Source organism: Dasypus novemcinctus, chromosome 9 (genome assembly GCF_030445035.2).
Source record: "Dasypus novemcinctus isolate mDasNov1 chromosome 9, mDasNov1.1.hap2, whole genome shotgun sequence".
NCBI lineage: Eukaryota > Metazoa > Chordata > Mammalia > Cingulata > Dasypodidae > Dasypus > Dasypus novemcinctus.
In genome coordinates, this window is record NC_080681.1 from 126923937 (window position 1) to 126950461 (window position 26525).

The 26525-nt window shown below is 49.7% G+C and overlaps 2 protein-coding genes across 2 annotated transcripts in view; one reads left to right on the forward strand and one right to left on the reverse strand.

Moving 5' to 3' along the window:
- Positions 1 to 256: 256 nt before the first annotated feature.
- Positions 257 to 8975, reverse strand: TAS1R1 (taste 1 receptor member 1). Its single transcript, XM_058304526.2, has 6 exons — positions 8021 to 8975; positions 6117 to 6423; positions 3224 to 3985; positions 2612 to 2824; positions 2184 to 2304; positions 257 to 1338 (listed from the first exon to the last, which is right to left on the reverse strand). The coding sequence occupies exons 1-6, from the start codon at positions 8224 to 8226 to the stop codon at positions 407 to 409; spliced, it is 2541 nt and encodes an 846-aa protein (XP_058160509.1). The 5' UTR covers positions 8227 to 8975; the 3' UTR covers positions 257 to 406.
- Positions 8976 to 9100: 125 nt separating this feature from the next.
- Positions 9101 to 26525, forward strand: part of NOL9 (nucleolar protein 9) — a 39820-nt gene continuing 22395 nt past the window's right edge. The window contains exons 1-6 of the mRNA XM_004453500.5: positions 9101 to 9533; positions 10297 to 10516; positions 10894 to 11021; positions 14975 to 15110; positions 15234 to 15330; positions 15821 to 15918. Coding sequence (XP_004453557.1) covers positions 9105 to 9533; positions 10297 to 10516; positions 10894 to 11021; positions 14975 to 15110; positions 15234 to 15330; positions 15821 to 15918 — 1108 coding nt within the window. The 5' untranslated portion in view covers positions 9101 to 9104. The remainder of the gene's footprint in view (positions 9534 to 10296; positions 10517 to 10893; positions 11022 to 14974; positions 15111 to 15233; positions 15331 to 15820; positions 15919 to 26525) is intronic.

Here is a 26525-nt window from a genome sequence, read left to right on the forward strand (position 1 = left end):
GACGCTAGGTCCGGCCCCTAGGGCGGGGCCACTCAGCTAACAGCCAATGGAATCCCCCAGGGGCGGGGCCACGCAGCATGGCGTGGGCGCCGGGCTTCCCCCCGGGAGTTGCCTAGCGACGCCGAGCGGGCCGTCTTTGTGGTGGCCGAGGCCCGTGCTTCCGGGCCTTGGGGTGGTCCACCGCGACGCCCCCAGACTTGAAGAAGAGGGGCCCCCCCGCCTTCCCCAGACAGGAAGCGCAGGCAAGACCCAGACACACGCTTCACGACTTTATTAGCAGCCCGGAGTCCGGGCTCGGGCTCTTCCGAGGGCGTTTCTACATCCCCAGCCGAGCTCGAGGAGCCCCAAAGCCTCCAGGGACCCCCGGGCCCCTCGCACCGCACCCGACTGGAGAGCCTTAGGGCGGTCAGGTGGAGCCGCTGCGGCTCGTGTATTCCTGGATGGAGGCCTGGAAGTGCTGGGTGCTGTTGAGAGCCGGGCGGCAGAGGATCACATAGCACTTGGGGAGGAAATAGCCGCTGAAGCCGCCGCTCAGGCTGCTCAGCATGGCCAGCATGTTGACGGCTGGCAGGTACTTGCCCTGGTAGACGCTGGCAGTGGTGAAGTAGGCAATCCAGGACACAAAATTGAGGAACAGGCTGAAGGTGACGCATTTGGCCTCGTTGTAGTTTTCCGGCAGGTCCTTGCCCAGGTAGCTGCAGGTAAAGGCGCTGACGGAGAGGAGGCCGTTGTAGGCGAAAGCCAGCGTGAAGCCCAGGGAGTTGGCCTTGGTGCACTCGAGGAGAACCAGCTGAGGGAAGCGCTGGTATTCTCTGGTGGGCCGTGGGGTCCACGCCACCAGCCAAATCATACAGATCAGCATCTGGGCCGCTGAGCTGATCACCACAAACCGTCTGGCACCATGGTTTTGGACCCAGGCATGGTAGAAGGTGGGTATCTTGACAGAAAACTTGAAGATGAAAACCAGTTGGAAGGAGCGGACTGTCAGGCAGGACAGGAAGATGGCAAAACCGAGGGCAAAGAGGGCTTGGCGCAACAAGCACGTGGGCAGAGTGGGCTCCCCAAAGAAGCAATAGAGGCTGCAGCTGCCCCCCGCCAGGGAGCCCAGCATGAGGAAGCACAGCCTGCCCCCTGCTGACCTCACCACAGGAGTGTCTAGATGCCAGGCAAACAGGCTAGCCGTCCCAACCAGCAGCAGCAGCAGCAGTGAGTTCCAAACCAACAGCACCCAAGAGATGGGCTCCCGCCAGGTGAAAACCACCACGGTGCGTGGGAAGCAGGTCTGGCTTCCCTCTGGTGCCCACTCTTCTTTCCCACAAGGCTGGCACCTGTGGGGTTCTGGAAGGGAAGGTGGAAGAGGCTCCTGAGAGCCAGGTGAGCAGAGCAGGACGGGATCAGGGAGGCCTCTGAGGCCGATCAGGTGCCGGGAGAGCCGCAGCACAGGAGTGAGGGGGTGAGCCTGCCTGGACAAACGCTTCCTTAAGAAGGCTGTGTCTGGAGACACCCGGGAAGGTTCTGGAAAGCTGGCCCCAGAAGGGATTTGCAAATCATGAGGCCCCAACGGAGGGCCTACCCTAGGAGCTCTGCCCATGATCTTCAGAAAGGAGTGCGCAGCATTTTCCTCCAGCTCCTGGCACTTCCACTAAGCACATCAATCCCCCCTTCCTACCCTGCTGCATTCCCATCATAGCAGAAATATTGAGAAGATCTGGCCTCAGGAATCCAGCGCTGCCTGAGCTACCTGGATCCAGCCGACCCTGACCTTGCATCACTGGGTGAGCATGCTGGTTCTGTCTGCTGCAGACTCACTAGTATCGGCACTCAGGCCAAGCTTTTCAAGGTGCTGGTTGTCCCTGGCATGGGAACTAGAAGGGACTTTACACGGATAGGATGGGAGGGTACAAAAGGAATAACTCCATCCCTTGCATAAAATAAAGGCGTGAACGAAGGACGGTGTCTGCCGGAGTGTGATGGGAGCGCTTTAACAGGGGACACCCAGCCCGAGGCTTTTCCGTGGGTGCTTTCTCCCTGCTCGAACTTGCACCACTGGTAGTTGTCCTCTAACCGTACCTAACTAAGTACTGGATTGGGACCAAGTACCCCCCCATTGTGCCCGAGGGCTGTCCCTGCCGCTGCTGACCCTGGGAGTGCTCGGCTGTACGCCTGCTCACATGCTCACTCACCACTCTTGTTGAGGAAGGTCCCGGCCTCACATAGCACACACTCGAAGCAACAGTGGTGGAAACCCACGACCACCTGCGCATGCCCTTCGAGGCAGTCGCGGGAGCACACGGACTCCGGCACCTGTAAGCAGCCACGGGTGTTCTGCCACCATGTGGGTGGAGGGGAGGGGCCCAAGGCAAGGGGACAGAAAGGGACGGCACCCCTGCACCTGCGCGCCCGGCTCGCTCCCAGCACTGAGCCCTTGGGGGTGAGAACCAGTGCCCGGTGGGAATCTGTCTGCCAGTTGCCCATGGTGCCACTCTTGCAGGCCTAGGTAGAGTGATGGCAACCGGGGCCCTGGGACCCCCACCTGCTGTGGGTAAGTCGTGTTGGCAATGCCCCGGCTGCTTGTGCTCAGTCACCTGGTGAGCGGCCGCGGCCCCAGTACCTGATTGTCTTTTCTGTGCCACTGGATCTTGGTCTTATTTATGTCCAGCCGAACTGGAGACCATGTGTAGGAGCCAATGACCCTGAAGGTCCACTTTGGGCCATTCCAGTCCCAGGCAATTATGTCATAGCCGCTGAGGGGGTCCCCATTGTTGTTAAAGGTCACCGTGTCCCCATGTAACTGGAAATTCACCTTCCGGATCTGCTCCAGAAGCTGAAACACAACGGCACTGTGAAGCCACCGCAGACGACACAGGCTGCTTCCCCTCCTCCCTCCTCTACCCGAGGGCCCCTGGGCTTGCGCCCGGGGTGGTTTCAGCCCAGCTTCCAGAAGCTGGTCCCCTCCTCGGAGCCCCTGCCCCTCCTAGGAGCCAACCAGCTCCCCAAGTGCGAGGTCTTGTTCACAGTGCTTCCAGGGCATGCTGGGTGGGAGCAGGCAAGGTTCAGAGTAAAGGTTTTCAACCAAGAGAGGGGGTCAGCCCCAAAGTCAGTGGCCTTGGTGACCCCCCTCCCCTGCATGCAGGGTGGCCTGAGAGTGGCCACTCTGCTTGCCGAGGGAGCAGCCAGCCTTTCCGAAGCTCATGGGGTGTTACCTGGGGCTGGGCTGCCTTACCTGCCAGGGGTAGACTGGGTGCACGGCACAGGCCCCGGAGGAGCAGCCCAAGAGCTGGTGGAGGCCGTGGGCCACAGCATACACAGCCCGGTACGCGTTGTAGGCAGAGCTCATGGAGAACGCGCCGAGCCCGGGCATGCTGCCTGCGGTGAAAGCCTGGCACTCCGAGCACCGCTGATTGCTGCTGCACTGGGAGCTGCGGGCGCATGGCCCGGGGGCCCCCTTCCCTGCCCAGGCATAGGCTGCTTCAAACTCCTCCAGGCCCACGACCCGCCGCTGCTGGATGGCCACGCCCAGCACCGTCCCGATGCCCCTGACCCGGGGCACCTCGGTGATGTACGAGGAGATGGCCCAGTCTTCCGAGGCCACCCACACCTTGTCCGTCAGGTTGGCCAGCACCACGGCCTCGAAGAAGACCCGGGCCAGCTGCCTGCTGGAGAAGACGACCACGACGGTGGTCCTGGCGCCCGCCAGCTGGTGCATCATGCTGCGCATCCTCTCGCCACCCGCCCGGGCAGAGGAGGGCACGATGTCCTTGAAGGCAACGCAGATGCCCCTCTGCTCGGCCTGGGCCTCCAGCGCCTGCAGCCCCAGCTGCCCGTAGTCATCCTCGCTGCCCACCAACGAGACCCAGACCCAGCCGAACCTCAGCAGCAGCAGCACCATGGCCTCCACCTGGTGCCCGTCGCTGGGGATAGTGCGCAGGAAGGAGGGGTACTCCCACTTCCTGCTGAGCGCCTCACTGCTGGCCTCATAGCTGATCTGTGGGGAGTCGGGTTAGTTCAGTGGGATCCCCTCTACTGGGGCCCCCCACCCCCCAGTGCTGGGCCCCATGCTCAAGGCTGGGATGCAGAGAGGACGGAGACAAGGCTGAGCCTCCCGGGGAGGGTTCTGTGGGAGGAATAGGAGTCTGCTTGATGGACATGAGGGAGAGTCAGGCCTTCTAAGCAAAGGGAGCAAAACCTGCATGCGAGAAATACAATAGCCCTCATGAGTGGGGACCTACAAGGAGATCTCGTGTGCCGGAGTGGGTGTGGCTGCCTAGGTCAGGGAGGCCCCAGCAGCCTACAGGCCTTGGGGAGCCCTAAGGCTCTGGCAGAGAAATGGCATGCATGGACTTGGGTTTTAGGGTCCACCTCTGATTTCAGTGAAGAACGTGTCCAGAGTCCGGGAGCACCCCTGGAAGGCTGGTGAGCCATCAGGGAGCGAGACGGTGGTGGTGCACAGCACACGTGCACATCGGCAGTGGGGAGAGGGCAGAGGGTCAGAGGAGGAGCCGTGATAACTGACTTCACGTGGGGAACTGGGGAGGCAGGAGCCAGGTGAGACTTTGGGTTTCAGGCCTGGGTAGAAACGCTGGTGCTGCCAGGTGGGCTGGGGAGGGGGTGCAGGGAGAAGAGGGGATTTTGTTGTGGAGGGAGAGAAGCTCATTTGGGGCCTTCTGGGTCTAGGAAGTGGAGATGTCCTGTGAGCACCTGGAGACGGATGTGGCTACAGAATGAGAAGCCAGAGCCACAGGGCCCATGGCCTGCCTGGGAAGGGAGAGGAGTGAGGGGGACAGGTCTGCTATGCAGGCCACCACCCGCCTTGTCAGAGAGGTGGGGGAAGAGGTGTGACAAGGGAGAGAAGCAGGGCGGGGTGGGGTGGGCATGGCGGGGTGGGGTGGGGAGGTCCTACATGCCAAGCAAAGAAGTTCCTGGAAGGCCTAGTCCAAACGTCATTTTAAAAAACACAGAAGGCAAAGTGCCCCAGAAAGTACTCGCTGGCCTTGGAGGTTTGAAAGGTCTTTTAGGCCACAGTAGGTACAAGCGTGGAGGGCAGAGTTTGGAGCAGGGGCTGAGGAGCGAACGGCAAGCTGGAGAAGCGCCTAAGAATGGTGAAGTGGGAAGCGGATTTGGCCCAATGGATAGGGCGTCCACCTATCACATGGAACGTCTAGGGTTCAAACCCCAGGCCTCCTGGCCCGTGTGACGAGCTGGCCCATGCACAGTGCTGATGGGCGCAAGGAGTGCCGTGCCATGCAGGGGTGTCCCCCGTGTAGGGGAGCCCCACGCACAAGGAGTCGGCCCTGTAAGGAGAGCCGCCCAGTGAGAAAAAAGCACAGCCCGCCCAGGAGTGGCGCCACACACATGGAGAGCTGACACAGCAAGATGATGCACCAAAAAGAGACACAGATTCCTGGTGTCGCTGATAAGAATGCAAGTGGACACAGAAGCGCACACAGTGAATGGACACAGAACAGACAACGGGGGCGGGGGAAGCAGTGGAGAAAGAGATAAAAAATAAATCTTAAAAAAAAAAATGGTGAAGTGCTGCGAGGGCTCAAAGGCAAGGGACAGAGGTGGGGCACAATCTTGAGAAGTGCCTGGGAGGGGTCCGGGGGGCAGGCAAGCTGCAGAGGCGCCACTCAGGAAAGATGGACAAGGCAGAGGAGAGGGGCACAACTGACGAGCCAAGGACAAGGAGTCAGGAGAGGACTGCAGCCAGGTCTGGTCTCCATGATATGAGGGCCCAGGAGAGGGAAGAGGGAGGGAGGGAGGGAGGTGGGAGGTGGGTGGAGGGAGGGAGGAGGGGTGGGCTGATGCAGGAAGGTGGGAAGTGGAGGGTGCTCTGTGCTCAGTGCAGGTGACAGCTGCGAGGTGAGAGGACAGCGGCAGCCAAGGGCAGTGGGGTGACGGGTGTGGGTCCATTCACGCAGCGCTTGGGGAGGAAGGAATGCTGGGGCAGCCTTTGGGCAAGCCAGAGAGCTCAGCCACCTGACTAAAGCACAGTGGCCACCCAGGAGGCCCCTGGTGGCACAGCGGCTCCTGCCAGCCCACCTCTGCCCACGCCGGAGCCGGGGCGGACCTGCCGGGGGGCGGGCAGTGGGCACGCTGCCGAGGCGCCGGCTTACCAGGGGCACCAGGAAGGGGCTCAGCAGGGCGGCGGTGGTGGCGGCTCGGGTGGTGGTGTCGGGCCCGATCACTGCCACGGCCTGTGGGGAGGAGTAGGCAAGGTCTTCCTGGATGTGGATGTAGTGCGTCCCCGGCTGGGACAGCAGCCTCAGCGTGGCGTACACGTTGGCCGACTGCGAGCACACGTCGTACAGCTCGTACCCCAGGGCCACGCCGGGCAGCAAGGCTGTGGAGTTGTTGATCTCCTCAATGGCGAAGCGCGTGGCCTGGAAGAGGTGGTAGCCGTGCCCGTTGAAGCTGTTGGGCCTAGAGCAAAGCCGAGGGAAGTGGACGTGGCTCAACTGACAGAGCCTCCGCCTACCACACGGAGGGTCCAGGGTTTGATCCCCAGGGCCTCCTGACCCGTGTGGAGCTGGCCCACGCGCAGTGCTGCTGCACACAAGGAGTGCCATGCTACACAGGGGCGTCCCCGCGTAGGGGAGCCCCACGACAAGGAGTGCACCCCACAAGGAGAGCCGCCCCACATGAAAAAAGTGCAGCCCGCCCAGGAGTGGCGCCATACACAGAGATCTGACGCAGCAAGATGATGCAACAACAACAAAAAAGAGACGCAGTTTCCCAGTGTTGCCAGATAATGCAAACGGCTGCAGGAAAGAACACGCGGTGAATGGACGCAGAGAGCAGACAAGGCGGGGAAGGGGAGATAAATAAATAAAATAAATCTAAAAAAAATAATAGAGCAAAGCCGAGAGCCGGGAGGGCTAAGGGCCTGCTGAGCACCGCCGCCCTCCTGGACCCCTGGCCTCTGGGGAGCCTCGGAGGTCAGCTGTCCAGCCTCCCGCCCTGAGTCACCATGGGCCCAGGAGCACACAGTGCAGGGTGGTGTTCCTGGGCCCTGGAAGAGGTGGGGAAAAAGCTGGAGAAAAGCTCCCCTTCCCGCCCCCCTTTGGACAAGCATATCAGCGTGTGAAGGCCCCCACAGCCCTGTGACCTGCTCCACCCCATGTAGCTAGTGCTTCTCAGCAGACACAGGTGTCCCTCGTCACCCACTTTGGGACCTACTGCCCGGAACCCAACAGGGAGCCAGGAGACACGACTCCTGGAGATACGACTCAGCCCCGTTTGAAGTGGGCCGACCCACCCCATTTACCAGCCTCTCAGTTCCTTAGAAGGTTTTTCCTTCTTTCCATCACTCCCGGGAAGCTCAGTGTCACCTGTCTGTCAGCCCCTAGCTTCTCTGACGCCAGTTTTCCTGTGTCCCACCCGTCCGCTCCTGCCAGCCTGTGTCTCCTCCTCCCAGCTGCCACCAGCAGCTCTTTGGGCGTCCTCAATGCCTTGGGGCCCTTCCTCCTGGCCCGCCTTCCAGGTACCCTCCAGGTCCGCGCAGGTCCTGGGCAGCCGGGGCCCCAGGAGCCTTCTCCAGCCTTCCAAACCTGGGGCTGGGACAGAGGGCAAGTGGCTAACTTCTTCCAGTGAAAGCCTTTGTTTTCCTCTGCCTTGCCTGTCAACCCCGTTAGGAGGCTCCCCTAATTGATTTTCACTAACCTTTGACACACCTTCTGCTACGCATCTCCTGCCCGCTCCCCACAGAGAACCACACCTGCCATGTGGGAACTTGGGGAGGAGCTGGAAGAGTGGGGAAGGGCTGCCCTTGCTTGCTCATGACCAGCTGGTTAGGTCACGATGAGCGGAAATGACTTGGACGGAATTGTAACACAAAGCACTCTGACAGCAGGGACAAACAACAGGCTGCGGTGGAAAGCAGGCAGAAGTGTCCAAGGGCTTGCAGGTGGCAAGTGTGGACCGAGGGGGAGGGTTTGAGGAGAGTTCAAGTTGGGGGTTCGGCCCCAGTAAAGCCCAGGGGCCCCGTAGGCACAGTGCCACTCAGTGTGGTTCTGCTCACCTGTCACATAGGGTCACCTCAGGCGTGCGTCTCACCCCCACACAGTCAGCGTGGAGAGGGAACAAGCCTGCAATGAGGTAGTCCCCCGGGAGGCTGAAGTCAGGAGAGGGCTCCGTGGTGTGACAGCTGAAGGCCCAGCAGCAGGAAATGGAAAGCTGCAGGCCCACCAGATGAGCTCCCACCAGGTGAGCGCCCCCCAGGGTCATGCTGCCCGAGGCTCCTGGGCAGTCCCTCAGGGCTGGGGGGCAGCTCCCGCCAAGGTCAGGGCTGGTTAAATAGAATCGAGGGCACCTGCGAGACGCTTAGCAACTTCAAGCCTCTGCAAAGCCTTCCGGGCCCGCGGGCCCACTCAGGAACTGGGTGGGGTGACGGCATGGATGCAAAACCAGGCGGCAGAGCGACCCTTCCTCTCCGGACCTGGCGCTGCGGCCGACCCAGAGCCCCGGCGCTTTGTTCAGGGCGAGGCAGCGAGCAGACGTGAGCGAGGGGATGCAACGAGCAGCTGCCGGTTTTTACCTGGGCCTCAGTTTACTGGATGAGGCGTGACTTTGAGTTGAACCCCCTCCCCCTACTACCCCCCATCCTCTGGTTTTCTGACACTGAAGTTTTGAGCGGATCCTCCAGGTTTCACCTGGTAACCTAGAACCCTAGCTGGCTCCTTCAGCCCAAAGACAAATACATGCAAACAAAGGGGTATGCAAATAGCCCGGTTTTGTTTACAAGGCCAATCTCCGGGCTTCTGTGCAGGGACCCGGCTGCAGAAGCCGCCCCAGGTGGACTTCCGGAGAGGTGGCCCCCGCGGCAGGACTGGGGGTTTTTGGCTTTCGCTCTCAAACCGGCCGGGGTGGAGCTTTGCATAATGTAAATAGGGCCCGCGGCCTCCGCGCCGCCCGGAGCGCTCCGGGGGCTGCTGCCCGCGCCTGCGCGCGGCGGGCACGAGCCCGGCTTCGCTTCCGGGCCCGCCGGAGGCCGCCGGCAGAGGGCGCCAGCGGCCCCGAGGCCGCGCCTCTCTCCGACTCGACGGGCCGGAGGCGGGGCGACGAGATCTCGCGAGAGCTCCGCGTGGGCGGCGCCGGAGCGCGGCATGGAGGACGCGCTGCAGCTGGAGAAGCGGGCGCCCGGGCGCTCCGTGTGGCTGCGGGCCCGCAAGGCCCGGCCCCAGCTGCTCCTCAGCCGCCGGCCCCGCCGCCGGGTCGCGACCCTGCGATGGTGCGGCCGGCGGCGACTGCGGCGACTGCGACGGCGGCTGTTGCAGGCCCAGGCGGCGGGCGCGGGCTGGAGGGAGGCCGGCGACCTGGAGCCGAGCGCGGCGGCGGCGAAGACCCGGCAGCCCAAGACCGCGGCACCCCGCCCAGCCCCGGCCGCGACCCCCCGCCCAGCTCCGGCCGCGACCCCCGACCCGGACCCGGACCCAGACCCGGACCCGGACTCGGAATTCTCCTCGAATCAGTCCATCCCGCCGCCGGTGGTGGCGGGCCCGGACCGCGTGGTGGTGCTGCTGCCGTTCCAGCAGGTGCGTCTCGCCAGCGGGAGCCCCTGGAGGGCGGAGAGGGGTGAAGACGGAGTCCCTGGAGTTGCAGTCTAGCGGGAGACCGCGGTCGCCCTTCCGCGTGTTCTCCTGCGGCCCGTAGCGTCCATCCATCCCCCGAGGTGGTGATGCTGAGCCGCCGGTTGGCAAGGACCCCTCCTGAGGGGCATCTAGGCTCAGGGCTGAAAGGAAGTTTAATCGCCTTTCCTGGGTGCTTGGAATTGCCAGGCTCTGTGCACTAGGTGTGTCGGTCCCCCTAGGATTCCCAGCGCTATGGAGTAATAACCAGTATTACTAATCTGTGTATGCACTATACCTAAACAGAGGACTAGGATAGGTAACCAGGGTTCAGGCCCAAGCAGCCTGATGGCAGGGCCCCTGTTCTCCACCAGGACGCTAGGCTGGCTTGTCTGTCTCCAATGCTGAGGCGGAAGTTAAAACCCAGGAAGGGGTCAGTCTTGCCATCCGGTGGGCCTTTGTAAGGAGAGGGTGTTAATGTCTGTCTGAGCCATGAGGCTGGGTTTATGCGACCCCCTTGTTCTTCCTGTGGCTCTTTGTAGGTGCCATCGGGTATGATCTTAGATTAAGAGAGTCTTGTACCTGATGATCATCTAAGCACAGTGTGATCATTTACTTAGAAACCAGCCACCTTTTGATATGTGAATAGTGATTAAGATTTTTTAATCTTTAAGTTGTTACTAACAATCTGTAATGTTATTTCTCTCGTTTTCTTTGTTTTCCCTACTAGCCTCTTGTTTTTGGTGGACTCTGTAGTGTGACTTGCCTGTATGGCCAGGTAGAGGTGCTTGGATTTACCCTAAGGCCAGGGCAGCCTGCCTGTGAAGTCTTCTCTGCCTATACTCACTCTCTCCTGAGTATCAACCCAGTTCATTACTCGATGCCTGAGAAAAGCAAGAAGGAAGTGAAGAAGGAGGCCCGAACTTTGCTCAAAGCTCATCTTAACCGGGGTAATGAAATGAACTGGGTAATTTACTGAGGACCTGCTCTAATAAGGCTAATAATTTTTAAATGCCTGCTGTGATCTAGGTATTGCGCTAAGTAAGCCCTTTACTGTTACAATGGGTCCTGAGAGTGAAAGTTCTATATTGTTTGTACCATTTTATAGATGAGAAAAATTGCCCAAGGCCATGGAGCTAGTATGCTGCAGAACTTCTCTACCAAGCAAATGTGTTCCTAGTAGGCAATATGGCCTCCTTAAAAAGGCTCTCAAACATAATTCCTAACTCCCAGAAGTTTGTAATATATCTGAGAAGCTGGCAATACTAAAGGGCAGGGATTTTATTTGAGTCACTGTTTATAAGGTCATTTATCTTTCTGTTCATAGGTGACAGATCTCATTTGATGAGGTATTTTTCTGCTCTGTGTTCTATTGTGATGCTGGAACGTCTGCAAACGTCAACCACAAACTTCATACTGAGCCAACCAGGTTTATCTCCCGTTTTCTTACAAAAGGTAGAACCAGTTTTCATTTAAGGTTTTGCAAATTCCTTGCACCAAAACAGTCACATCAAATGACGTTTTGAGATTCTCTCTTGGAAGATCAGTCTGCTCGTCTTATGGAACATAGTATATGTACATGGTAAAAAATAGCACACCATTTCATATAATAGTTTGTTAAATGCCTTTGGCTTTCTAATGGTTATCTTTACCAACTTAAATAAATGTTTAAGCCTCTGTTATTTTATTTATTAATCTGAGAAAGTATAAATTGTTCCCAAGCCATGAATGCAAAACTTAAATGTATTTGCACTTTCTTCCATCTCTCTTACCTCCAAATTTTTGTTGACCGTATTATTAATTTCCCTAACTCAAGTTCTATTCCTATAATTGTCGTCCATGAGCCAGTAGGTTGAGTCTAAAAGTTGGGGAGCAATATACTGTGTTTATAATTCCCTCATTCGGTAGAGTACCTACTATTTGCCAGGTGCTATAAATGCATCAGCGACGAAAACGCAAAAATCCTTGTCTGCAAAAGCATATATTCTACTTGGGGAAAGACACAAGAAGCAGAATAGATAAGCCAATATGTTGTACGTTATTAAAGATTTAAGCACCGTGGAGAAAAGCAGCAGGGAGTGGGGGGAGTTTCCCTTCTTCAATGTGGTACTTTAAGAGAACACCTCCCAGAGTGCGAGGAGAGGAGCTGGCAGGCATACAGGCAGCAGGAACCGCCAGTGTCAAGGCAGACGAGGGAAGGCCAGTACAGCTGGAGGCAGTCGAGGGGCTCAGGTCCTGCAAGCCTCTGGCTTTACTCCAGTGGGTGCGAAGCCCCTGGGGGATTTGGGGCAGAGGTGTGATAGCATCTGACTTAACAGGATTACTCTGGTTGCTGTGTGGAGAACAGACTCTAGGCGGGAAGAGGCAGCGAGACCCCGTAAAAAAACTATTTCTGAAATCAAAGTAAGAGCTGACAGTGGCCTTAACCAAGGAGTTGGTTAGTAGTGTTCTGGCTGGAGATATGTCCCAAGTGAACGGAGTCCGCAGGATCAGCAGACTGACAGGATATGCGACGTGGGGAAGAGTGGAGGAGTAACCCAGGCTTCTTGGCCTAAGCAACTGGGCGCGTGGAGTTACTGTGGACCGAGGTGGGGAGCTGCAGGCAGAGCAGGCTCGGAGATGCCCATTAGTCATCCAGTGGGAGATGTCAGATGGGCAGCCGAATATCTGATTCCTGTAACTGAGAGGAAAAGGTTAAAGATAGAAATTTGGGAGTCCTCATGAGCGAGAGCAACAAAGGCCACAAAATGGGATGATGAGGGAAATGGACTTGGCCCAGTGGTTAGGGCGTCCGTCTACCACATGGGAGGTCCGCGGTTCAAACCCCGGGCCTCCTTGACCTGTGTGGAGCTGGCCCATGCGCAGTGCTGATGCGCGCAGGGAGTGCCGAGCCACGCAGGGGTGTCCCCCGCGTAGGGGAGCCCCACGCACAAGGAGTGCGCCCTCCTTGCGCCCGTAAGGAGAGCCGCCCAGTGCGAAAGAAAGTGCAGCCTGCCCAGGAATGGCGCCGCCCACACTTCCCGTGCCGCTGAGGACAACAGAAGCGGACAAAGAAACAAGACGCAGCAAATAGACACAGAGAACAGACAACCGGGGGAGGGGGGGAATTAAATAAATAAATAAATCTTTAAAAAAAAAATGGGATGATGACACTGAGGGAATTGATGTAGGTAGAGACCAGAAGGTTCAAGGTCTGAACTTTGGGGCACTCCAAGAAGGGGTTAGGAAAAGATGAGGAAGTAGCAGAGGAGACAGAAAGAGTGGCCATTGACATTAGAGGAACCCAGGGGAGTGACATCCTGGAGGCCAAGCAAGAGTCTTTAAAGGAGTTGGCAGTAAACAGCTGTGTCCAATGTTGCTGATGATAAAATGAGGACTGAGGAAGGATGGCTGGACATAGAAGCATGGTCTGGGCACGAGAGGTTTTAGGATTCCTGCTGCAGGAGTGAGAGAGGCCTCATTGGAATGGAGCCAAGAGTCTGGGAAGAGAAACTCAAGGGGGTAACCATAAGATTTTGTTTTCATAGAGTTTAGCTGTGAAGGGAAGAAAAGAAAGAAGTAGTAGGTGGAGGGGAAAGCAGATTAAGAGAGTTCATTTTAAAAGGTAGATGGAAAACCCAGTATGGGGGAACACAGGTGGGTGTGATGCAGAGGAGCAGGAACCCCAGTGATGCTGTCGAGAGAGGAGAGTGGCTGGAAGCGTGCCAGTGAGTTACCTGCCAGGGACCAGGACTCTGTCCACATGAAGGGGTTGGCCTTAGTGTGGGCAGTTCTCAGTAGCCAGGGGAAGTACCCAGGATAGAACCAGAGGCAAGGTATTTCCTTTACCACTGGGAGATAGAACCAAGGTCAACAGCTGGGGAAAGTGGAGGAGTAGGTAGGTGTTAAAATTTGGAGTGGAGAAGATAGGAGATAAGCAAGGCAGTGAGTGGATCAGGAGGATGGAAATTTCATTTCCTGCAGAATCCAATATGGCATCAGGCGGTAGAGGAGAGGCACTCTGTCTCCAAGCCCCTGCCCCTTGAAAGTGAGTGTTCCAAATGCCAGATCAAGCACGTTTTTTTTTTCATTTAATTTCAGCTTGCTTTGTTTCTTTTTTTAAAATAAAGATTTATTTATTTCTCTCCCCTTCCCACCCCACCCCGGTTGTCTGTTCTCTGTGTCTATTTGCTGCATCGTCGTCTTTATCCACTTCTGTTGTTGTCAGCAGCACGGGAATCTGTGTTTCTTTTCGCTGCCTCATCTTGTGTCAGCTCTCCGAGTGTGCCGCGCCATTCCTGGGCAGGCTACACTTTCTTTCGCGCTGGGCGGCTCTCCTTACGGGGCGCACTCCTTGTGTGTGGGGCTCCCCTATGCGGGGGACAACCCTGTGTGGCACGGCACTCCTTGCGTCCATCAGCACTGCGCATGGGCCAGTTCCACATGGGTCCAGGAGGCCAGGGGTTTGAACCGTGGACCTCCCATGTGGTAGATGGACGCCCTAACCACTGGGCCAACTCCGCTTCCCATATTTTGTTTCTTGAACATACGCAACCTCCACTGTTTATATTCTTTATCCTCTCCTCCCAACAGGTTCATACATTCTGAAGTAGCTTTTCCTTTAAGCAGATAATAAACTTTAGGTGATTTAACTTTATAAAATGGTTTTATTTTGTTCTCCGTGGTTGATATTGTTAAGCAGAGGATAGAATTGTAAGTTCAAAGGAATTTTTCCTTGAAACTTTGAAAGCCTCGCTCTTTTGTTTTCTAGAATGCAGACTTGCTAATACGAAGTCTCACGCTGGCTAATTCTTAGTCCTTTGGGGCACTCTCGTCCTCAGTATGGACGGATTGCACGAGGAGTGGTCACAGGTGGCTGCAGGCTACTCACGGCGAACCTCGTCTGGTCCAGCGTGGGACGGGTTCTTCCGTTTGTTTGATTGCGTTCTCCCTGGTTTCCTGGCACTTCTGCTAAAAAGCTCTTAACTTCAGGGACTAGCTGCCTTGTCCTCTCCACTCTATTTGCATATGCTTTGTCTTTGTCTTTTTTTTTTTTTTTGCTTTATATTTTTGGAGCTTGTCTTGACTTTGTTCTGGAACAGAAACCTGGTCTACAGCTGTGGTCTCTTCTATTTAATTATGTTATTAGTGTTTCTTTTGTCAGATCATTTTTAAATTATGAGTTTCTTCTTCTCTGGAGTCTCTTGCTAAGGCGATGGTAGCTTGGAAGTAAGCGTAAGCTATGAAAATAGACACCCGGCTGAATTCAGGAGCGATAGCACTGCAGTTGGGATTAGGGGGAGTCAGGTAAAGGGTGGGATCACATTTCTCTAATGTACCTCACAACTCCGTGAGGCATATTAATTTAGAACTGAGGAGAATTTGTGTGTTTTTTCACCTTTTCTGAATGTTTAAATTGTTAATTTCAGAATGTGACCTCCAAAACTTCTGCCGGCTATTTAAACTTGAGGCCTATCGGCATTCAGAGAAGTAAGAGGAAAAATGGCCTCCGTTTAACTGAGAGTGTCATGTCAGCAGTGGAAGAGTTAGTAAGTGTTTCTTGTGGTAAGTAGTACATATTGATAAATTTGAGAGTCTTTTCCACAAAAGCTTCAGGCAGGTTATTACTTGTCAGAGTCCTAGGAGAAGAGGACTAATTCTGTGTGTTGATGTTTGTTTCGCCTCCAGAAGAGGTAGATGGCTGCCCTGTCATTCTGGTCTGTGGGGCTCAGGATGTTGGAAAGTCAACGTTTAATAGATATCTGATTAACCGGTTGTTAAATAGGTAAGAATGCTTTTATTCTTTTGATATATTGCTGGATTTTGGCATGAAGTAGAGTATATACACTGCTGCGTAAGTTTGCTCAGCTGAGTGGCCTCCTTTATTTTGGTGGGATGCTGCTCTCAGGATGAATCTGTCTTGGCTTGCTTGTAGCTGAAGACATTTGGTCTCAGCATCTGGATTTGTCCAGATGGTATTTCTGAATCCATAGATTCAATACAGGGATAAATTTTATCTTTTAAACGTGTAACATCTGGAAAGACCAAGTTGAATTGAGACAATGAATGGACACTTATTACCGAGCCACAGCACTTTTCTCTATCATTAGGGTTAGTAGTGTACGAAGAAAAAAGCTCATGATCTACAGTGTGTTCTACCTAGAAGGCTGAGTTCTGCCCTGGGTGTTGCATACAAACCTTAAAATCTGATTTATCCTTTGTATATAGTAAAAAGCTAGTCGAAGATTTTCTTTTTCTTTTTTTCTAATTTTCAGTATCTCCTGTGTCGACTACATGGAATGTGACTTGGGGCAAACAGAATTTACTCCTCCTGGCTGCATTTCTCTCCTTAATGTTACAGAGCCCATTCTAGGTATGTATGAAATGCCTTTTACGTGTCTTGGTATTAATGAAAATCTCAAAGAATATAAAAGCATAAAATGAAAAAGTGAACATCGTTCTACTAAAGTCATTATCGACCCATTGCTACTCCCCTAATCCGTAAAAACAAATTATGTTCCTTCTCTAGGGTTCCACTTTAGTAAATAGAACTACTATCCGTTTTATTTTACTTAAATTAGAAACACATTCTTTTTCTAGTATTAGCATCTTATATAAGCCTAGTACAATTATCTAAACCAAGAAATTAATGTTATACAATATTATTGACTAAGAGTAATCTGTAGACTATTCACATTTCTCCAGTTATCTCACAAGTATTCTTTTTCTGGTCCAGAATTCCACATTGCATTTTCTTATATGTTTCTTTAGTCTCTTCCTCAACTTTTCTTTGTCTTCCATGAGGAGATTATCCTTCCTCCAGTGAATTGCCTGAACATTTGTTAGAAATGAGTTCTCCATCTGCACATCTATTTCTGAAGTCTCTTCAGCTCCGTTGATCTTTTTAATTTTTATTTATTTATTTATCCCCCCCCACCCGTCATAATTTTGCGCTCACCGTCTGCTTTCTGTGTCCATTTGCTATATGTTCTTCTGTGTCTGCTTGTCTTCTCTTTAGGTGGCACCGGGAACCGATCCTGGGACCTTGTCGACGTGGGGGAGAGGCGCTTGGTGTCTTGTGCCACCTCAGCTCCCTGGCCTGCTGTGTCTCTTACTGTCTCTCCTCTGTGTCTCTTTTTGTTGCATCATCTTGCTGCTGCAGGTCTCCCTGTGGGCCAGCACTTCTGCGTGGGCCAGCACACCATGCAGCTCAGCACTCTGCTCAGGCCAGCTCACCATGCTGGCCAGCTAGCCTTCACAAGGAGGCCCTGGGAATCAAACCCTGGACCTCCTATATGGTAAATGGGAGCCCAATCTCTTGAGCCACATCCACTTGCCTCCATTGATCTTTTTATCTATCTGGATGCCAGTACCACACTGTCTGTCTTATTGCAGCTTTGTAATAAACCTTAGCATTTGTTCTCTAACTTTTTCTTTTTGAGGGTTATATTGCTATTTTATGTTCTTTGCCATTCCGTATGATTTTTTTTAAGTAATTTATTTTTCATTGTGGTCAAATATACGTAATCTAAAAATCATTGTAACCATTTTAAGTGGATAATTTTTTTATACTGTATCTTGAAAATACAATGTAACTTCACCACTATCTATTTTTAGACTGTTTTCATCTTCCCAGGCCAAAGCTCTTTTAGCAGTAACTCCTCACTCCCTCTTCCTTCCACACCTGGTAACCAGTATTTTTCTTTCTTTCTCTGAGGACTTGCTTATTCTAAGTATTTCATGTACGAGAGATCACGCAGTACTTGTCCTTTAGTATCTGACTTATTGCATTCAACATGGTGTCTTCTGGGTTCATTGATGTTGTAGCTTATACCAGCACCTTCTTTTTACAACTGAATAGTATTCCATTGTATGGTTGTACCACATTTTATTTATCTATTCATCTGTTGATGGATACTTAACGTTGCTTCCACCTTGTGCCTATTGTGAAATAATGCTGTGATAAACACTGATGGACAAATAATCTGTTCACATCCCTGCTTTGAGTTCTTTAAATGGAATTGCCGGGCTATATGGTAATTCTGTGTTTAACTTTCTGAGGAACCGCCAAGCTGTTCCACAGTGGCAGCACCATTTTCCATTTCTACCAACAATGTATGAAGGTTCCTCTTCAGCTTCTCTCTAACACTTGTGATTTTCAGGTTTTGGTTTCTTTTCCTTTTCCTTTTTTTATTTTTTAAAAGATACTTAATTTACATAAATGGTACAGAGAATATATAGGGGCTTCCCATGTGCCCTACTCCCCATACCTCCCACATTTCCCCACATTAGCAACATCCGTAATTAGTGTGGTCATTCATTGCAACTGATAAACACATTTTGGAGCATTGCTACTGAGCATAGATTATAATTTCCACTGTAATTTACACACTCTCCCACTCAATTCTGTAAGTTATGGCAAGACATATAATGACCTGTTTCTGTCATTGTAATGTCATTCAGGACAATTCCCAAGTCCCAGAAATGCCCTCATATTACACCTGTTTTTCCCTCTTTAATCTATCCTCAGAACCTCCAGTGGCCTTTGCCTCCGTTTCAGTGATAGTTCTTCCCTTGGTAGAATCACAATAAGTCTGTAGTAGAACACTACTAAGTAAGTCTACTTTAAGCCATAGTTCATTCCCCAGTCCTGAGAATTCTGGGATGGTGAGGCCCACTCCACCATTAGTTGAGGGGGAGCTTTGATCCCATATGGCTGATGAGTGGGACTCTTGCTGGCAGTTGTAGATACTCTAGGTTCCTTGGTATGTTGATTATCCATCGTCTCCTCCTTGTTAGTTGTCCTGGGTGAGTCCAGTAAACTGGAGAGTAGGTGTTGCAACTCTGTTGACATTCAGGGCCCAGCCGACACGTGGGCAGCCCAAACATTAAGTCTCTTGGATGTACACCTACCAACTTTAATGCTAATTATAAGTTCAAGTAGAAGGACAGAAGAGCCATGTGTAGAGGAACCACAACTGAGTCCAACTCTGTCACACCAGGGAGCATAAATTCCAAAGTAGGGCCTACTGGCCCTACTTTGATGTTTCCAGAGCCCTCAGGAGCCCTGCTGTTTGGGGTAGTATCTGCTTTGGCTGTCAGTGAGATCCTGCTGAGATATGCCCAAGTCTCAGCATAAGAATGGCCTCCCAACTCACTTTGAAGTCTCTTAGCCATGTAAATTCATTTGTCTTTATCTTTTTATCCTTTTGGTCAAGGTCCTTTTTTTCCCCCCAGTTGCATTTGCTTGTTGGTACTTGGTAGCAATCCCTCAGTGCCAGGAAGGCTCCTCCCTGGGAGTCATGTCCCACACTGGGGGCAAGTTATTGCGTTAATATGCTGAGTTTGGCTTAGAGAGGCCACATTTGAGCACCAAGTTAGCTCCCAGTAGGTAACTCTGAGGCATCCTACAACACTAGGCTAAGTTTCAATTTCAAGAACAGAGGCTCATGAGCATAGTCATCAATATTAAGGGCCCATTAGTGGACCATCCACTAGTCATTGCCCCTGTACTTGGGGGAATTGTTGCTGTTCCATTAGAAAATGTGGCAGAGCTCCCAGGATGAGAATTTGATATTCTTTTGGTTCTGTGACTCTCCACCCACTATGGCAATGTCCCATGAACAGCTGAACACATTTATGTGCCTTATATGTATCTTAGGTAAACTTCCTCCCATGTATTTTCAGTTTTTAAAAAATAACTATCGTAGTGGGTACAAAGTGGTATCTCATTGTAGTTTTAATTTGCATGTCTCTGATGATTAATGATAATGACCATCTTTATATACCTATTGGCCATTTGAATATCCTCTTTAGTGAAAAGTCTGTTCAAATCCTTGGCACATTTTTTAATTGTCTTTTGTCTTTTTGTTGCTAAGTTATAGGAGTTCCTTATATATTGTAGATATTAAACTCTTATCAGATCTATGCATTCCAAAAATTTTCTCCCATTCTGTAGGTGCAGAATGATTTATTTCTGCCATTTACCTAAATAGCTGAATGTCTTGTATGTTTTTTGTCCTTTAATTATTCTATTACTGCCCCCCCCCAGTATTTAATTGCTTTTCTGTAGTCTTCCATTTTGAGTCCTTTCTTTCTTATACTCTGTATCTTCCTAGTGGTTACTTTTGTAATTATAATTAATATCTTAAACTAATAACCTAGTTCAACTAGTACCAACTTAGTTTTAGTAAATATATAATCTCTAAAACCTATATATTTGTCTCTCCCCCCTTTATTATTGTCTCAGATTATACCTTTATTGTATACCTTTAACGTAGATTTTAAATGTTATTTTATATTTTTGTCTAAGTCATATGGAAGAGGGAGGAAGCAGTTAGAAACCAAAAGTATGATAATACAGGATTTTATGTTTACCAATGTAGTTACATTTACTAACATGCTTTATTTCTTATGCCCCCAAGTAACTGTCTAATGTCCTTTTTTTTTTTTTTTTTTAAAGATTTATTTTTATTTATTTTAATTCCCCTCCCCTCCCCCGGTTGTCTGTTTTCTGTGTCTTTTTGCTGCGTCTTGTTTCTTTGTCCGCTTCTGTTGTCGTCAGCAGCACGGGAAGTGTGGGCGGCGCCATTCCTCGGCAGGCTGCTCCTTCGCACTGGGCGGCTCTCCTTATGGGTGCACTCCTTGCGCGTGGGGCTCCCCTACGCGGGGGACACCCCTGTGTAGCAGGGCACTCCTTGCGCGCATCAGCACTGCGCACGGGCCAGCTCCACACGGGTCAAGGAGGCCCGGGGCTTGAACCGCGGACCTCCCATGTGGTAGACGGATGCCCTAACCACTGGGCCAAAGTCCGTTTCCCCTAATGTCCTTTTAATGAGCCTAAAGGACTCCCTTTAGCATTTCTTTATTTTTAGGAAGCACCAGTGATGAAACCCAGGACCTCGAACATGGAAAGCAGGCACTCAGCCACTGAGCTACACTTGCCCCGCTGTAGCATTTCTTCCTCCTCCTGAGATGGCTCCCTTTCTGTTTGCTCATTGATTTTGCTCATTGTCTGGTTGTTGTCTTTTTTTTTTTTCTTTAGGAGGTACCAGCAACCGAACCTAGGACCTCCCATGTAGGAGGCGGGCACATAACTGCTTGCGCCACATCTGTGCCCTGCTAGTTTGTTTTTGTTTTTTTTTGTTGTTTTTTTTTTAAAGATAGATTTATTTATTTCTCCCCAACCTCCTCACCCTCAAAATCTTCACCCTCCTCCTGTATTACTAGATGCTTGTAATTTTAGATACGTGTGTGTTCTGTAGATATGTATATATGTAATACTAGAAAATTTATAATATTTTCGTTTATTTTAAACTTTCAGAAGCATATTTTATACCTTTTATCAGCCCGATTTCGCTTTAATATTTGGTTTGGTAGACAGAGCCATGTTGATTGCTTATTGCTCATTTATTTCAAGTTAGACTAAGAACAAATCACTGTTGTTCCTCACAGTTTTCTCTCCTTTCCTTAAATTTTTTATTCTTTTTTATTTTTTTAATGTTCTATTTATTCATTCATTCATTCATTTAACTTGTCGTTTTTAGGAGGCACTAGAAACTGAACTTGGACCTCCTCTGTGGTAGGCAGGCACCCAACTGCTTAAGCCACGCCTACTCTCCCTTCATCCTCTTTTCTCCCTTGGTGTTTATTTATTGAAGAAACTGGATTATTTGTCCTATAGAGTTTCCCACAGTCTGGATTTTGCTCATTGCATCTGTTGGTTACACACTCTCTCAGTTTCTGTTTATCTGTGAATATTGTAATCTTGCTCTCATTTTTGAAAGACAATCTTGCTGGATATAAGATTCTTGGGTGGAAGTTTTCCTCTTGTAGTTATCTTAAATATACCACTGTCTTCTTTCCTCCATGGTTTCTGATGAGAAATCAGCACTTAATCTTATTGGGTATCCTTATATATTATATACCGCTTTTCTCTTCCTGTTCTCAGACTTCTCTCTTTGTCTTCGGCATTTGACATTCTGATTAGTATGTATCTCAGGGTTGATCTGTTCCGATTTTTTTGGATGGGAATATGTTGTGCTTCTTGGACATGGATATCTATGTCCTTCAATAGGGTTAAGAAATTTTCTACTATTATTTCTTCATATATTCCTTCTGCCCCTTTTCCCTTCTCTTCTCCTTCTGGGACATCTGTGACTTGTATGTTTGTATGTTTTGCTATTGTTTAGTTCCCTGAGACCTTGTTCAGTTTTTTCCATCTTCTGTGTGTTTTTTTGTATGTTTGCTTACAGAGGCCATTTCTTCAGGCTCACCAATCCTTTCTTCTGCCTCCTCAAATCTGCTGTTACATGATTCCAATGTTTTGTTTTGTTTTTTCTTTTACAATTATTTTGTTCAGCAGGTCATTACTGACCTACTTCCATGTGCTGGGAAGTGTTTTGGCTGACAGGGACTTGTCAGTACATGAAACAGACCCATCATTACCCGCTAGTAAAACAGCATCAGGAACCCAAGCATTAAGGTCAAACCTAATATCCTAACCACTGGGCTGGAATTTTGCAAATCACCAGAATTCTTCATTTTATGTTCCGAAAGCAATGGTTCTCACACTTTCACATGCTGTAGAGTCCCCTGTATATCTTCTTTTTTTTTTTTTTCAACAATTTAAAAATGAAAAGAAAATGCGGTAGAATAAAAACATTTCTCAATTAAATGTACCGGATACATTTTTTTTAAATAATATAAGACATTACACAATATATTTGGTTCACAGTAATGCATTCAAACAGTACTTGTCCTTTGGTGGCTGGCTTGCTTTGCGCAATATAATTTTCTCCAGGTTAGTCCATGTTGTCATATGCTTCACAGCTTCATCTCTCCTTACAGCTGCATAATGTTCCATCATGTAAATACACCACAGTTTGTTTATCCATTCATCTGTTGATGGACACCTGAGTTGTTTCCATCCAGTGTATTTTTTGTTTCATATGTTGTACCTTTCTTTCCCATAAGAGCTGCTATTTTTCTATGTATGCTTTCAAATTCTTCTTTGTGCTCATCCAGTGTCTTAATATCCTTTACCTCTTTAGCCATCTCATTGAATTTATTAAGGAGATTTGTTTGAACATCTATGATTAATTGTTTCAACTCCTTTGTGTCTTCTGGAGGCTTATCTTGTTCTTTTAACTGGGCCATATCTTCCTGTTTTTTGGTGTGGATTGTAATTTTTTGTTGGTGTCTTGGCATCTGGCTTAGTAGATGTATTTATTCTGGATGTAATTTCTCTCTTTAGTTTAGGGCTTTCTTGCCCTTTCTCTCTCTCTCTCTTTGAAAAGATTTATTTATTTATCCCTGCCTCCTGCCCTGCTGTTTTTGCTGTCTGTGTTGCCTTCTCTTCTCATTTTCTCTCCTCTAGAATTCACCGAAATTCGATCCTTGAGACCTGTTAGGGAGAGAGATTCCCTGTTAATTGCACCACCTCAGTTCCTGGTTTCTGCTGTGCTTCACCTTGACCCTCCCCTTGTCTCTCTTTTGATGCGTCATCATCTTGCTATGTGACTCACTTGTTCAGGTCACTGGCTTACTCATGTGGGCATTGGCTCAGCATGCACGCACTGGCTTGCCATGCAAGCACGCTTTCTAATGTTCTTTTTCAGCAGAAAGCCCCAGAGATCGAACCAGGTCCTCCTATATGGTAGGTGGAAGCTCTTTCACTTGAGCCACATCCGCTTCCCTGCCTTTTTGCTCCTGGTGGTTGTGTAGTTGAAGCCAAAGATGTAGTCGGTGCTTTAAGGTGTGAAGGCTCAAGCTGCCCTCATTGCCCAAGGACTGATGAAGCTTCTCCCAACTTTCTCCTTTGCCAGGGGTGGGGACAGAGCCACAGCTGTATGGAATAATCCAAGTCATGCGAGCTAGCACTCCAGTTGCCCAGAGAGACAGATGAAGCTTCACGCCCCTTTCTCCCCTGCCTGGATCAGGGATAGAGCTGCAGGTGTGGGCAGCAATCTATGCCCTTTGTCTCTACAGTTGCCCTTGGTAGACTTCTAACTATTCAGTCTGTGCCAGGAGAATGTACCTGCAGTTACCTGGAAAGGCAGATATGGGGCCTGCCAGCTTCCTCCCTGCTGGAGATGGCGCTGAAGCCTAGGCTAGAGCTGCAGGCCAGTCTTGGTGAGAGAAGATGGTCCCTACCATCACTGTGCTTTCTGTCAGCCTGGCCTCTCTTCATTCTGGGGGCTGAGCCAAAATGGTAGCTACCAGCCTCTTTCCTGCTTGGAGAGGTTCAAACTGTAGCTGTTCTTAGGGTTATACTTCAGCCAGCCGAATTTACTGATTAGTAGCTGAAGTTCGTGGCCAACCATCTCTTCCTCCCCTGTGATTAGGAAATGGAGCTTCCAATTCCAGCCACAAAATAGTTCCTGAGGCAGGTTGTGCTGCCAGAGTAGGGCGATCACCAGTCTCCGCGTGTGGCCTGTACTTTTCCAGAGAGGCTGGCACAGGTTCCCCCATCTTCCTCCCTGCTGGAGGTGGGACTGGGGCTTAGAATAGAGCTACAATGTGATCTGGATGGAAAGAAGCCGATCCCCACCAGCGCTGTGATTTTCAATCCACCCCGCTTCCCCTCCTGCCAGGGGCGGACTTAAAATGGCAGCTACCGGCCTTTTTCTGACTTAGACAGGTTCAAACTTTAGCTGTTCTTAGGATTATACATTAGCCCACTGAATTTAGTAATCTTTAGCTGAAGTTGGTGCCCAGCCGTCTCTTCCTTCCCCGTTTTTGGGAAGTGGCGCTTTCAATTCCAGCCTCAGAATAGCACCCGAGGCAGCTTGTGCTGCCAGTGGGGGATGAGCACCCGCCTCCACGGCTTGGACTCCTGCCATTCCTTCAAGGATGTTGTAGGATGCTCTTCTGGTCTCCTGAGCCCCCAAACAGGTGCTTTAGACAGCCCTGGGTAGCTACTAACTACCCTGTATCACCAGCTGATTCTAGGAGTGCCTTACTCTGCCACCGTCTCGCTGGTTGTCCCCTGCTGGTTGCATCTCTGTGGTGATGTTTAACATGTGCTCTAGTCCCCTGGCTAACTTGTAAATTGTGTTTTTCTCTAGCACTGGTTCACTGGCCATTTGTGGTATTTAGCACTGAAGATGTGCCTTGGTTATAAAATACACACTGGATTTGAAACAGTTAGTATGAAAAAAAGTAGAATACCTCATTCATCATTGTTTATGTTAGTTATTCATTGAAATAAAAATGTTTTGGATATGCTGTGTTAAATATATTAAAACTAATTTCACCTGCTTTTTATTTTTTATTATGTGACTACTACAAAATTTAAAGTTTCACTTGTGGCTCACATTACATTTCTCACATTATGTTTTTCTCTTAAGGGCTGGTCTAGAGGCTTGTTCTTTTTGGGCTAGAAGAAATCTTCCCTCAGAGCACGTGATGTCTGCTTTTTCTTTTTGTGATTTTAGTGTCCAGTTTTCCTCAAAGGTTAGATTTATTAGGGGTTGCAAATTTCTAATTTTAATTCTTCTTTTTTTTTTTCTTTCATTACCTGGAGTACCTCTTTAATGAAAAACTTCCCTTCTACGCAATTTGTCTTTGTTTTCAGTTTCATAAGGAAGACATAGGTTTAAATATATTTGTGTTTCAATCCATTTTGGTTATAAACCATATTAATGCTTAAATTGTTACATTTGTTGTCTTTTTATACACTTTTAAATCATTTTAAAAATCACAGTAGTATCTGCGCATGATAAAAATAAAATGCATTGAAAGGCATAAAATGGAAAGTGGATCCCCCTGTTCTTAGTCTTTCCCGGTGGAAACACCATCACCTCTTAAATACTTTCAGGAAATTTGTGCATCTCTGCGCATATAGCCATGTGTCCTTTAAAAAATTGCACAGGAGAGTGGATGTAGCTCAAGTGGTTGAGTGCCTGCTTCTCATATATGAGGTCCCAGGTTCAATTCCCAGTACCTCCTAAAAAGAAAACAAATGAAAAACACCAATTGTCATTGAGGAGTGGATGTAGCTCAGTGGTTGAACGCCTTTACCACCTCCTGGATTCAATCCCCAGTACCTCCTAAAAAACAAAAATGAAAAGCAAACAAAATAAAATGTACACCCAAGCACCTCTTGTCTGTTTTTACGTACTATATCAGAAGGTTTTTCTCGCATAATAGCATATCCACAGGGGCTTCTTCTTAAAGGTTGCATGCTCTTCCATTGGTGGATGCTGGTATTTAACCAGACCCCTGTGGATGAGCATTTGGGTTACTTCCAGGGATTTTGTTTGCTTGCTTTACATGATAAACAGTAGTGTAATTGATACACTTCTAAGGCCCCCTTGCATCTACTGGAAGAGTCTCCAGAAGATAAATTGCTACCTCTGGGATTGCTGTTGTAAGGTAGCGCTTTCCCCTTTCTCTGTTCACTTATACTACTATCAATATGGACACACAGATCCCTGCTGTATTCAGGGGTGTAAATTGTTACTATCATTATTTTTTTATTGGAGAAGTAGTAGGTTTAAAGAAAAGTCACACAGAAATTATAGAGTTCCTATATACACCCCTTCACACCCAGTTTTCCCTATTATGAACATTTTACAATAGTGTGGTATGTTTGTTACAATTGACACAACATTATTATAATTCTACTATTAACTATGGCCCATAGTTTCCATTAGAGTTCAGTTTGTGTTGCACAGATCTGTGGCTTTGATTTTTTTTATGGATTTTTATTCTGATATATACCCTAATGTTTTCCCTGTTAACTACATTTAAATATATAATTCAGTGTTGTTAATCACATTTACAGTGTTATACTACTCTCACCACCACCCATTACCAAAACTTACCCCAAACAGAAACTCTATCAATTAAACATTAACTTCCCATTTGCTATCCCCACCCTGGTTACTGGTAACCTGTATTCTAGTTCCTGGCTCTGAATTTGCTTATTCTAATTATTTCATCTCTGTGGAATCTTCAAATATGTGTCCTTTTAGT